At 42.5% G+C, this 14,413-nt stretch overlaps 1 protein-coding gene across 1 annotated transcript in view; it reads left to right on the top strand.

Moving 5' to 3' along the window:
* Positions 1-14,413, top strand: part of ZCWPW2 (zinc finger CW-type and PWWP domain containing 2) — a 52,977-nt gene that overhangs the window by 21,353 nt on the left and 17,211 nt on the right. The window contains exons 4-6 of the mRNA XM_084858289.1: positions 6,897-7,011; positions 7,674-7,732; positions 13,796-13,857. Coding sequence (XP_084714415.1) covers positions 6,897-7,011; positions 7,674-7,732; positions 13,796-13,857 — 236 coding nt within the window. The remainder of the gene's footprint in view (positions 1-6,896; positions 7,012-7,673; positions 7,733-13,795; positions 13,858-14,413) is intronic.

Below are 14,413 nucleotides of genomic sequence, written 5' to 3'. Positions count from 1 at the left end.
CCCAAACATACACAGACGAGAGGCTTCAGTCTATCGCTTTTAATCCATTACTTCACAGGGTCATACAGATGCAAATTCTCAGAGACTCTCCGTCTACAAAGGAATGCCTTCAGGGGTTCAAATGGGATTTATGAGAGTTTCCCGCCATTTGAAGAGGGAGGCGGTCTGGCTAGCCTAACTTAAGGGCGGGGAGGCCCCTCTCTTCTCATGAGGCCTCTAAGCACAGCTTTTCACGCAAGGCCAATCGGGTAGACGGTCTAAGTTCCGCCCCTGCCTTCTCTCTCTTTGCTGTGTGCCTGCACTTAGCATCTATTAGGTCATCTTCCCCAAACCCCGCCTCCTCCTGTTCGCTGCCTCTCACAGGAGGGGGGGGGTGTGAGGAGGGACCCTCATGCTCAGCAGGCCTACTCATATCTGGACTAGCCTGGGAAAACACCTCCCCCATGTCTGATGGTTCTCCTTCAGAATCTGAACTGCTATCCCCCTCCCTGCACTCAGAAACACTCCTGACATCACAATAGTAAATAGCCCAGCGGTTTGCAAATTACAAGTGGAATCTTGTAAGAAGCAGCAGACCAGAATGTGAGTGAGAAAGACTGAAAGCAGATGCTGCTGCTGCTGGGAACTGTAGTTTTTTGCAGTGAGCAAGAAAACACCCACATGAGGAAATAAGTACCAAATCAATTTGGATGCGGGACAATGTTCTTCTGAAACTGAGAATGTCCACTTGTATGTCTATTTTGATTAAATAGACTATGCCTGGCCTTACTCAGCAAAGATAATACTTTAAAATGTTGAAGAGTCTCACCACAAGGTGGCATACATCCATTAATATATTGAATATATCCTTTTTCCTTCCTTCCTTCCTTCCTTCCTTAGTATTCTAAACAATTTTATTAGAAATTCCTTTTGTATACTAACTTTGTGAGGAAAATGATCTAGTATCAGCTATTAAATATGCTTTATCATTATGTCATTCCTTTAAAATCAGCACATTACTATGAAAACAGGCCTAAGATCCACTGGAACCCCTCCCCAGATCCACTGGCAGGAGGGGTGTTAGGATGGAGAGGAGAAGAGCCCTGCCAGCAGTGGGGGACATATCTCCTGAGAGGCCCCAGTTACATCTGCAGAAAACTCCATAGGCATAGATCTAGCAAAACAGGGCATGTCAGGGTGGGTCAGAGGCAGCCTTGGATCAGCTGGTTCCAAAGTCCCTTTGTTCCCCTGTGAGGGAGTAAAAAAATGGGCTTCTCAACTATGCCATGCTGGAGCTGACATACTTAATTAGCCCCTCCCCCTGAAACTAATGGGGGGATTTAAAAAATAAAGGATCACCTGAAGAGGAAAAAACCCATTGTCATCTTTCTGCCCTGGCTGGCACAAACCGACAGGGATTTGGAAGTGGCGAATCATCCACCTCTTTACTTCCCTCCCCAAGTTAAGATTGAATTGTTGTACACATAACATTACTATATTAATCTGAAGAGCTTGTGAATGACATATTTCCTTGTAATTAGTGTGTATTTGCCTTGTTCATCCTACGAAATAAGAGACATTGAAGATAAATACTTTTACTTGAATAATTCTCGTTTTCTTTGTTTTGTAATTGCAACTATTCACAGGGCAAACAAGGGCTAAATCCAATATTGCGTGACTGGACGTCTGCTTGCACAGGTGGAATTTTCCTTCTCCTCCCCCCCTGCATGCCCCCCCAAATCTGGTCTGGAGGGTCCCCCAACTCTCTGGAGTTTATCTGAGGTATACACAGTGGGCTGCAGGGGGAGGGGCATTCTCTTCACCAGTGGTGTGTTGCACTGGCAGAATTAGATACAGCCCCAGGTCGCTCACTATGCATAATTACTTGGACCAATTAAGGGAAATAAAATAGTAGGAATTTGGGCTAGCTTATTCTGAAAACAATGGAAGATTGAGTAACTGGAAGCAACTATGGATATCTGAGAAAACAATTCTGTTTATTTTGAACCCTGCTCTTAACAATTGTGCCTGATTTTCTTTTTAATTTGAAAGCTTAGAAACGAACAGTGAAATGCAATTTTATTTGGTTTATTAAAAGTTCACCTTTTATTCTGTCCTGCATATGTTCCTATGTAATATCAAGGTCCAGGTTCAGAAGGACCCGCAAAATCGGATATGTAGCACAACATGCAAAGAGCAGGCAAGGACTTTTGTATTGCAAATATACCTGAGAAAAACAGTTAGCTTCACCTATTTGGACAGCAATATGGAATACATAGGGTTTCATTGGTTGAAAAGATGTTGTTGGTAAGCCTGGCTGAGTTCAGGGTTGCATTTGGACACATTCATCAAGTACTGCTCCTAGGCACAACCATTTATTTTAAGAAAGTTTGCATGTAAGAAGATGATAGTAGATTGCATCAGAAACTGAAGTGTGTACAAGAAAAGAAGCAATTTTAGGAACTCTTATGTAATTTTTGTGGATTACACTAATTCTTCCAAGCATAGGGAGTTCAGTAGGGAGAGTAAATTAAGGAGAACACCAGAGTTGTGATGTCTCAGACATCCATAGTTTCCAAACACCTGCCCATCCCTGTTGGATGACACCAGGACTTGGAATGTCTCCTAAGGCTAAAGTCCTAAATTACTTCTGAGTAAACATGCATAGGACTGCACTGTTAGAGGAGGAGAAGGTGCAAATGGGTCAGGGACTCACTGATAGGGACACAGCAGAGAAGAGGAATCTTACCTCCTGCTGAAGATTCACAGCTTCCTGATGTCAGCTTCTTTCAGCCAAGAATTTTACCAGAAGCTTCCATGTAGAACTGCTGCTGGAATATTCCTCTCCCAGAAAATCTTAACAGCTCCTGCGTTCTGTGATTTCAGCTCTGCTGCTTCACTTAGGTCCTACTGAAACATTCTTCTCCCTCATGCTCTTCTCTGTCTGGCTCTACCTTTCAACTCCTACTGACCCTACATAGTGACCCTGTTCTTCAGATACACATTGGGGCAGGGTGGTTAGGCTAACTATGTTGCAGGGTGGTTACCACTAACCACTGCGAGAGCCCCTGTCACACATGCAGCTAACCATGGCCCGCAGCGTGGTTAGCCTAACCACTCTCTAACTACCCTCCCTCCTGTAGTCCTCCAACTGCTCCATCATGCATCCCAGCAGTCTGAGTGGCTCACACAGCCATTAAGGAGCGGGGCTGCTGATGGCTGTTGGCGGCCAAATTGATTTTGCGCATATGCGCAAATGCACATTTTAGTGATATGGTGATTTTGCATATTTTTTTGGCATTTTTATTTATTTTTTCCTTATTTCTGTAATGGAATCAGAAAGAAAGAAGAAAATGGCCACCAACAGCCATCAGCAGCCCTGCTTCTGTAATGGCTGTTTTCAGCCACTCTTGCTGTGGAGCTCGATGGAAGTGCTCCATTAACCACGGGGGCCTGTTCAGATATTACACTAGGCTATGGTTAGAACCACTAAGCATCTTGCAGCAGGTGGTCAGTGAGTATGATTTTTGCATGGTTAATAAACCACCATGGTTGGGTCTGACCCTGTTCAGATGTCACACTAAGCCATCATGGTTAGCTCAAAACTCCTAACCATCATGGCTTAGCATGACATCTGAACAGGCTCAGTGTTATATCTGCCCTTATATACTTTGCAGCCAGAACCCTCTGACCAGTAATTTTTTAACACCTGTTTAACTGCCAGTTTATTAGCCGAAATGTAAGAGCCAATGAGCAAAACAGAATGTTTTTTAATGAAACTATCACAGTCTGTCCTTTTTATATTGTTCTGTCCATTGTAAAAATAATTGAAGCTAACTGTAAGCCCATTAAGACCTATAATCACTTCCTTGGTAATAATAACATGCATGCTGACTCTTGGCAGACTGCCAATCACAGGCCACACATATAATGTAACTGTTTAGAGGTAAACTGCCCACCTTTGCACCTCTCACAGTTAACTATTCCCAATCCAAACTATATTATAACACATAACACACTCTTGTGTTTTTTTTACATTTATACCACATTTAAACTATGTTTCTCCTCAGGATGTATTGATTTTACACATTCTCTAAGAGTTCCAACTTTAAATATAATGTGTGTGCAGGACTGGCCAAACACAGTTTGCTGCCTGAGGCAAAAGACCAAATGGTGCTCCTCCCACCCCCAGTCACTGGATAATACCCAAGGCTGACCAAGTGATTTTAGCACCTGAGGCAGAAAATCCCACAAGTGCCTCTCACTGGAAATAACAATAACAACATAATAATAATACCCCAAATCAGCTGCCTGAGGTGACCACCTCACTTTTCCTAATAGTAGTGCCAGCCCTGTATATGAGAGCTCTGCCACTTCAGCTGTACTTGGCTGGTGTCATCATGCCTAATGTCTAGAAAATATATGTTGACAGAAGAAGACTATGAAACCAGCTTAAACTTGCACTTTTGGCTTACTTGCATAGTTAGCTAGAGAAAAATATTCTGTATTTGATTTCACATTTTGTTGTACCACACAAACATAGCAAAGGCTAAAACTGAGGCTCAAGACAATACCCAACAACCACAGTATGCAGAAGTCAAACTGTCCTGTGTTTCTCAGAAGAAATAATACCGTACTGGTGAAAGCTCATTTTTGTCTATAGATGGCTGGATAGGATTCTCTCCCTCCCCCTTTTATCTTCTTATAGAAAAAAAATCCAACTGCAAAACAAGCAGTACTGCAGTAAATAGTCTTGTCTGTTGACAAGATATTTGTAAAAATAGAGAAAATATTAATAACTTCTAATCAGTTCTCATTATTGTTATTATTATCATCATCATCATCATCAGAATGCAATTTACAATTTCTACATAAGCAGGGATTAGATGCCGAGTTTAGTTAATGGTGCCTAGCAACAAGCTAGAGGCATTTCTGTTAGATTTGTTTAATTCTAAAACATGAAGGTAGCATGCTAACCTTAAGTATATTTCATCATATAGCTTATATTATGGACTGAATAATTAAGAATAGCAATCTTTCATCATTGCCCCTATAGATTTCTAACTGGAGTTTTCTTTCTTGGGAAAACAACCAGTTTTAGTTTCAGTTGAGTAAATATAAATATTAATAAACAACATTTATCAAGGTGCAATATATGATTTGATGTGCAAGTACTGTATTGAACACAATTTCATTTTTTTTTAAAATCCCAGGTCATTTTTTTCATTCTGTTAAAATAATTGTTCACTACACTCAGCCTATGAGATAGGTGAGGCAACAACTGAAACAAATTGTTCTTTTCATAGCAGAATGGGGTGTGTCATGATACCATGTAAAAAAGCATGGTTTCTACAGTCCTGCTTCTAGAGGTTGAATTCTTTGCAAAACACTGGGGGCAGTATCCAATACTGCCCGTGCACTAGCAGGACCTACCACTAGTGCAATGGGAACCTAGTGGTTCCCAAAGTAATTGGAAACAAGTGGAAACACTCATTTCTGGAATGGCGCAGGTCAGTAGAGTTTGCAGAAGGGAGCTCTGCTGACCTGTCCTGTTCCAGAAATGAGCATTTCCGCTCATTTCCAGAGTTCCTTGAGGAAGCACTAGTTCCTATTGTGCTCACAGTGGGTCCCACAAGTGCAACTGAACCAACTGAGGCACAGCGGTAGTACTGGATAATGTCCAGTGTTTCCATTTGCTTAATCTGGGGGTAGGCAACGTTTTTGGGCCATGGCACCTTGACAATTTGAAAACTGTCCTAGGCATCACCACAAAATGGCTACCATGGGAGGCATTATAAGAGACAAGTAGCCTGCCCCAAAGACTGAGTATAAGGCAGAGGTGGGGTCTGAGCCCCAACACACTAAACAACTCCTTTGAACCCACAGTTTTCAGCACTAACAGAAACCTATTTCACAGCAATCCCATCTGCTGGTAAGTAAATGTGTTAATTAAAACAAAAAAGTGGGAGGGGCAGGACACCTTGGAAGTTGCCAAGCAAGGTGTCCAGGGGCACATTGGTGCCTACAGGCACCATGTTGCCTACTCCTGGTCCAAACTGTACTGTTTTACTTTCCCCATTATTCTCTATACTCTTATGGGAGGCTTCTTTCTCCTCCGTGTTTCATCACACCAGAAGTCCTTAAAACAGCTTTCTTTTCACCTCAGAAAACATATTTCTTTTCCCATTCAAAGCAAAATAATTCTCAAACCTAATTATAGATAGTACACAAATGAGAACAGCATACTTTTATTGGCTTACTGTGTTATTCCATATATCCATTTTAGAATTGTACTATTGCAAACTGCTATACAAATGTTTTATAAAAAGTTGTTTGTATATGTAGCTGACACTGGATTCCACAAATGTGGTCATTGTACCTGTCTGGATTTATATTCATTTGTAAGATCCAAAAATGTAAAAAGACCTAGTTTTAAAACTGTATATAAGTCCTAACACAGCTTTCCCCAACATGGTGCCCTCCAGATGTTTAGGACTTCTGTCTAGTCTAGCATTCTGTTCATACAACCAATTGCCTGTGGGAAGCCCACAAGTGTGACATGTGTGCCATAGCAACTTCCCAGGGCCAGATGAAGATATTTTGATCTCTGAGGCAGAAAAACCAAATGACCTTCCCTTGTTTAAAGAAAGAAATAGATGGACAATTTGCTGTCGTTTAATAGGATAGCAAATCTGCCCTACAGATCAGATATCTAACTTTGGTTCTTATAAAGTTCTGAAAAATGGATATGAGTGCCTTTTCAAGATGTTGATGTTAAAATTGTTTCATACTTGATTCTAATTTTATTTTTATTGTCTATGCATTCTTTTTCCATTTTTGCATGTTTTTCTACCAATACAGAATTTAAGCAGAAGTAGTACTAATACTGTGACAACTAATATGATTTTCCCTCATAGGCTGATGTATGCAAGAGAAAAAAAGCCTGGTATAAAAGTGCATTGGAAGAAGCAAACAAATTGCTTGCTTATTCTGCGCAGCAAAAGCTTGAAATGTGCTACCTATCTAAAAAGGGTACAATTACCTGGTTTTCTATTTGTCTTTATACATTGACTTCATTATTTGTCATCCCCACCCCCCATAATTGTGGCAGAAGTCCATGGTAATATAATTATTGCAGTTCCCACTGTTTTGATCAGTATACCTTTTTTCTGTGTCTTTTACTCTGAGTGCTCATTTCTGACATGTCTCTGGACCTATTTGATACGTAGGGGTTGAGCCAGTTAGTAGTCAAATATCCCCTTCAAGGGCTGGCTGGATTTCTGTCACTGCCCTCCATGCAACACCTATGACATGTTTCCTGTAGATGCCTGGAGTCTTGATACCCATATCTTTATAACATGACATGTGGAGGTGGTAGTATGTTACAAAACAACTGCACAGCAGATTAAATGAATGCAGAAGTCTCTCTCTCTCTCTCTCTGTGAGTGTGTGTGTGTGTGTGTGTGTGAGTGAAAGAGAGAGGGATGAGAATCCTATGTGGGTGGTTATATAGCATGGAAACATACCATTCAATCCTTTGTTATATAATTAAGAAAATAATTCACATTTAAGTATTACATTTTGTTATTACAACTTGATGCAGTTGTGAACAGAACAAAACTATGCAAAATAATCTTATTTGCAAATTATTATCATTCAACTGTTGCTTTTACTGGTTTCACAATGGTTTATAGGCAAAGATAAAGAAGCCAAAACAAAAACAAGAACAGAGGCAATCGTATGCAGGAAAATGGTAAGATTTAAATATATATTGTTACAATCTTAATTGATCAGTACCTGTTTGCAAACCAAACCTGTGCTTTCAACTGAAATTTCTAACCAGTATTTCCATTGTCTGCCACAATTTTTGCATTTTCCCTGATCAGAAACCTGACTTTGTTTCAACTTTGATATAGTGTTGACAGGTTATTTATATTTGTTTATAAAGCTTATTTATACATAGAATCATAGAATAGTAGGGTTGGAAGGGGCCTACAAGGTCATCGAGTCCAACCCCCTGCTCAATGCAGGAATCCAAGTCAAAGCATCCTTGACAGATGGCTGTCCAGCCTCGTCTTGAACGCCTCCAGTGTGGGAGAGCCCACCACCTTCCTAGGTAATTGGTTCCATTGTCATAGTGCTCTAACAGTCAGGATGTTTTTCCTGATGTTCAGCTGGAATCTGGCTTCCTGTAACTTGAGCCCATTATTCCATGTCCTGCAGTCTGGGATGATCAAGAAGAGATCCTGGCCTTCCTCTCTGTGACAACCTTTCAAGTACTTGAAGAGCGATATCGTATCTCCCCTCAGTCTTCTCTTCTCAAGGCTAAACATGCCCAGTTCTTTCAGTCTGTCTTCATAGGGCTTTGTTTCCAGTCCCATGATCATCTTTGTTGCCCTCCTCTGAACCCTCTCCAGTTTGTCTGCATCCTTCTTCAAGTGTGGTGCCCAGAACTGGACACAGTACTCCAGATGAGGCCTAACCAGTGCTGAGTAGAGGGGAACTAGTACTTCCCGGGATTTGGAAGCGATGCTTCTATGAATGCAGCCCAAAATAGCATTGGCCTTTTTTGCAGCCACATCACATTGCTGGCTCATATTCAGCTTGTGATCGACAACAATTCCAAGATCCTTCTCACTTGTAGTGTTGTTGAGCCACGTATCCCCCATCTTGTAACTGTGCATTTGGTTTCTTTTTCCTAGGTGCAGAACTTGGCATTTGTCCCTATTAAATGTCATTCTGTTGTTTCCTGCCCAGCGCTCCAGTCTATCCAGATCACTTTGAATTTTGTTTCTGTCTTCCAAAGTATTCGCTATCCCGCCCAATTTTGTGTCATCTGCAGATTTGATCAGCATTCCCTGCACCTCCTCCTCCACGTCATTCATAAAAATGTTGAAGAGCACTGAGCCCAGGACTGAGCCCTGCGGTACCCCACTCGTTACCTCTCCCCAGTTTGAGAAGGTCCCACTAATAAGCACTCTTTGAGTCCCATTCTGTAGCCAACTGTGGATCCACCGGATCGTTGTTTCATCTAGCCCACTTTGAGCTAGTTTGCTCATCAGGATACCATGGGGCACTTTGTCAAAAGCTTTGCTGATGTCGAAGTGTATGATGTCTACAGCATTCCCACGGTCCACAGGGGAGGTGACTTGATCAAAAAATGAGATCAGATTTGTCTGGCAGGATTTGTTTTTGACAAATCCATGTTGGCTTCGAGTAATCACTGCATTGTTTTCAAGGTGCTTCCAGATGAATTGCTTTATCATCTGCTCTAGAATTTTTCCAGGGATTGATGTCAGACTGACTGGTCTGTAGTTCCCAGGTTCCTCCTTTTTACCCTTTTTGAAGATAGGGACAACATTAGCCCTCCTCCAGTCTTCTGGCACTTCCCCCGTCCTCCATGATTTCTCAAAGAGAATAGACAGTGGTTCTGAGAGTTCTTCTGCCAGTTCTTTTATTACTCTAGGATGCAGTTCATCTGGCCCTGGAGATTTGAACTCATTCAAAGTAATTAGGTGTTCCTTGACCATATGCCTGTCAATCTCAAGCTGCAATCCTGCCCCTTCAGCCTGTACTTCGCCTTTGCCAAGGGGGTCATAGACCCTCTTTTGGGAGAAGACTGAGCCAAAGTAGGAATTGAGCACCTCTGCCTTTTCTTTGTCATCTGTTATCGTTTTGCCATCCTTATTTAATAGCTGAACAACCATTTCTTTCATCTGCCTTTTACTATGCACATAGCTGAAGAAAGCCTTTTTGTTGTTTTTAGCATCCCTCGCTAACCTCAGCTCGTTCTCAGCTTTAGCCTTCCTGATGCCATCCCTGCAATTCTGTGCTACCTGCCTGCCCTCTTCCTTTGTTACTTGGCCTTCTTTCCACTTCCTATATGTGTCCTTTTTTGTTTTCAGGTCATCCCTAAGCTTTTTGTGAAGCCACATTGGCTTCTTCTGTTGTCTTCCACCTTTTCTCTTGTTGGAATTGTTTGTAATTGTGCCTTGAGAATTTCCTTTTTTAAAAGCTCCCACCCATCTTGGACTCCTTTTCTCGTTAGCGTCGCTTGCCATGGGACCTTACTTACCATTGTTCTGAGTTTATTAAAATCAGCTTTCCTAAAATCCAGGTATGTGTTTGACTACACTCGGCTTTTGCTTCCCTTAGAACCAAGAACTCATGTGCAACATGGTCGCTTTCCCCCAGAGTTCCTCTAACTGCTACTTTATCCACTAAGTCATCTCTGTTGGTTAGGATCAAGTCAAGGATAGCCGATCCTCTAGTTCCTTCCTCTACTTTCTGTAGGAGGAAGTTATCCGCCACACAAGTCAGGAATTTCCTGGAGGGGCCATGTTTTGCAGAATTTGTCTCCCAACAAATATCGGGGAAATTGAAGTCCCCCATTACTACTACGTCATGCTTCCTTAAAACATTGGCTATTTGCTTTTCAAAAGTTTCATCCTCGTCTTCTCCTTGATTGGGTGGCTGGTAGTAGACTCCGACCACCAGGTTCCTTTTATTCTTTGCTCCATTTATTTTGATCCAGATGCTCTCGATAGGGCTACCAAGCTCCTCCTCCTGTATTTCTGTGCAGAGATATGTGTTTTTCACATACAGTGCAACCCCACCTCCCTTTCTGTTCCTCCTGTTCTTTTTGTACAAGTTATATCCTTCAATTACTGTATTCCAGTCATGAGAGTCATCCCACCAAGTCTCAGTTATACCTATCAAGTCATAATTTCCCTCCTGTATTAAGAGTTCAAGTTCGTTCTGTTTGTTTCCCATACTCTGGGCATTAGTATATAGACATCGAAGACCATGTGCTTCATAGTCTGGCTTTCTTCCTACATGTGTCTGAAGACTATTATTGGGCATAGCTATCAGAGCTGTTCTCTCCATTGCAGTGCATGGGCCTACGCCCATTGTTACCCCCAATATTACATCTCCCTTCCCAGTAGGATTCAGTTTAAAGCCCTCCTGATGAAGTTCTTCATGCTGTGGCCAAACACATTCTTCCCATCCTTTGTGAGGTGCAACCCTTCCCTTGCCAACAACCCATCTTCCAGGAAGTATAGCCTGTGGTCCCAGAATCCAAATCTCTCTCGTCGGCACCACCTTCGTAACCAGTCATTCACCTGGATTATTTTTCGTTCCCTTTCTATCTCTCTTCTAACTACTGGAAGTATGGATGAGAAAACTATCTGGACCCCAAAGTTCTTGAGTTTCCTTCCCAAAGCTTCAAAGTCTGATGTGATTTCTTCATAGCTCTGCTTGGTGGTATCATTTGTTCCCACATGGATGAGAAGAAAGGGATACCTGTCAGTGAGCTTTATGAGTGCAGGCAACCTTTCAGTCACGTCTCTAATCCGTCCTCCCGGGAGACAACATACCTGGCGAGTCCACGGGTCTTCGCGACATACTTGGGTCTCGATCCCACACAGCAAGGAGTCTCCCACTACTACCACTCTTCTCTTCTTCTTGTTGTAAGCCTGGGTTTCATCACCTCTGTTTGACTGACCTTCAGCCTCTTGCTCACTCTCATGTAGGTTCCCCTGTGATTCTTCCTCTGCAGGCTGTCCTCCAGTCTCATCCGCAAGTACCTGGAATCAGTTCCACAGCTCCACTGCTTCCACTGGTGCAGTGTGGCATCTAGTTCTTCTTCTCCTAACTGTCACTCTTTTCCAAGGAGTATCCTCTACTCCATTTTTCTTCACCTCAGCATTTCCCACTGCCTCATCTTGCTGTTGCTCTTCAAGCTTCTGGTCTTCCCTTTGCTGCTGTAGTTCCCCCATTCTGTCCAAGAACTCTTCATGTTCTCTTATTCCCCAGAGGGTCTACAGTCGCTGCTCCAGTCCACTTACTTTTTCTTCCAGCAGCGTGATCAATTTGCACTTGTTGCAGGTGTAGGCCATGTTGTTCTCAGGCAAGAAAACAAACATTGCACACACCCTGCAGGTCACCACCACTGGAGAGTCTTGTCCTTCCATTGCCTCTTTTCCCTTTTTGTGTTTAGCTTTGTGATTGTTCTAGACTAGCCTGTGCCTACTCCTCTACTCAGTAGAGGTTAAAAGCAGAGTCCCACTGGTGTGGAAGTATGTGTTACAAGACAAATAAATGAAAAAAGTTAGTTAAAAAATAAAATAAAATGAAAAAATGAAAAAAAGAAATAAAAAAAATGTTAGGGGCCTCCCCCTTGACTTCCCCTGCCGAACTCCCCTGGCCAACTCCTGTTCGCTCCCCCTGTCCACTTGCTCTGGTCACTTGCTCTCTGGGAGCTTGCTTGCTTCTGTAGTCCCTGGACCAGCCAGAGCAGCTTGCTCTGCTCTGCTCTGCTCTGCTCAGCTGGGAGGACTGAAGCTTCCCGCCCACTCAGCTGCTGGGAGTACTCAGGCCACACACACCCAATTCAGTTGGAGCTCTCAGAAGCACCTGGTGAGCTCACAGCCACTCAGAAGGATAAAGGGCAGCCCCCTGGGCTTCCTGCAGCCCACTCACCTCTTAGCCTCTGTCTCCTTTGTCTCCTTTGTCTCTTCTACCACTGCAGCTCTCCCGGCCAACTCCTGTTTGCTCCCCCTGTTCGCTCACTCTGGTTGCTCGCTCTCTGGGAGCTTGCTTGCTTCTGTAGTCCCTGGACCAGCTGGAGCAGCTTGCTGTGCTGTGCTCTGCTCTGCTCTGCTCAGCTGGGAGGTGGGAAACAGACTGGCGGGAAATATCCTACCTTTTCCCTTGAAAAAGGACCCCCAAAGAAACTTAGAATGAAATATCAATAAGCAATGCATTGCAACTTGTAATAGGTACCACTAGTTCATAATTATTTTTCTCTTCCTTAGTATATCAGAAATAGGCCATGTTCAAACATCATGGTTTGACACAAGATGAAAAAGCTGCTGCAAGCTTCAGGCTCATGTGATCCCCATCCCTTCTCCTCTTCCTATGCAGCCGAGAGGGGTTCAGAGGCTTTCACTTGCAGTTTTATTTAACTGTGGCTTGTTGTGTCATCTGGAGTAACAAAACAAGGTTAACAGTAACTATGGTTCATTAAAAAAAGCCAACTTCAAACCACAGGTTTGAACCACAGTTAGCATTAACCACAGCCACAGTTCCTGCTGATTAGGAGTGTGGGGAGAACAGTGATTTTATTATTTTATGGGCTCTAATAAAGTACAGTACACCACTGGTTTTGACTTAGCAGTTAAGGGCCAAAATGACATCTTCACTTTTGCAGAAGGGACATAGGGCTGAACAAAACCTTACTTTCATCACATAATGGCATCCCCTTGATGAATCCCTCTCTGTCTCTGTCTCTGTCTCTCTCTGTCTGTCTCTCTCTCTCTCTCTCTCTCTCTCTCACACACACACACACACACACACACACACACTGTATCAGCTAGTAGGGCTCAACATGTGAGCTGGGCCATCATATGGTAAGGTTCCTAAACTCCAGTCCATGTCAATGGAGGCTGCTGGTGAGGATGGGGAAACCAACTGTATGGTAGCCGTGGCTCACATGTTGAGTACTGGGTGTGCTGATGCATGCCGACCCGAATAGTAAATATAACATGTGCAAGTGTCAGATGCAGTGATTCCACCTGTGCAAGCCATTGCACAAACACTTTCATAACTCATTATCACTTCATTATACTAGGTGTTGCTTCCGGTAGTTGTTTCACTAGTGCTTGCACAACTGCTGGCAGAACACAAACGTCTAGTGGAACAACACCACTTCTTGTATTTTTGTACTTTTCCCAATAGCGCTACATTGGATACAACCCATTAAGTATAGCCAATGTTCAAATATAAACATTTATTGATTAATTTTGTTTCCCAGATAAAAGGGTGGGCAAAAACTTGTGAGAAGAAAAGTAGTTGCAGAATTGAACGAAAGAGAAAGTAAGTTTAAGACTGAGTTGTTAAGTTGCTTTATTAGGTAATTTTAAATCATCCCACCAGTGTTGGGAAGAAAAGTAGCTGCAGAATTGAAAGAAAGAGAAAGTAAGATGAGATTGTAGTTCCCGTGATGCTAGGAAGAATGTGTTTTTATGTTTCTGAGCATGGATACAAACCTATTTTTGACAGGTGAAAGAAGTAGAATAGGGAATTTTATGAACTGAAATCTTTCTTTCATAACATAGCAGCTATACATATTTTCTTTATCTAAAATATATGTACCCTGACCTTTGATAAAATATTTGGGGGGTGACTTACAACATACATTTAAAAACTACAATAAAATAATAAAAACAATAAGACAGATAAAGCAGCAGCATTTTTCAACAGCAGCAGATCTGATCAATGAGAGCCACTAAAAGCCATTAAAACCATTACAACTCCAGGAAAACAGGGCTGTTTTTACCTGGCACCTAACACACATCATATTGGTGCCTGCTGAACTGATAGGGAGGAAGTTCCATAACTGAGGCACCATGACTGAGAAGGCCCTATCCCT

The sequence above is a fragment of the Heloderma suspectum genome, chromosome 5 (assembly GCF_057233095.1).
Source record: "Heloderma suspectum isolate Gila_16-S chromosome 5, 16-S_ref, whole genome shotgun sequence".
Lineage (NCBI taxonomy): Eukaryota > Metazoa > Chordata > Lepidosauria > Squamata > Helodermatidae > Heloderma > Heloderma suspectum.
This window is presented reverse-complemented; position numbering and strand designations above follow the sequence as displayed.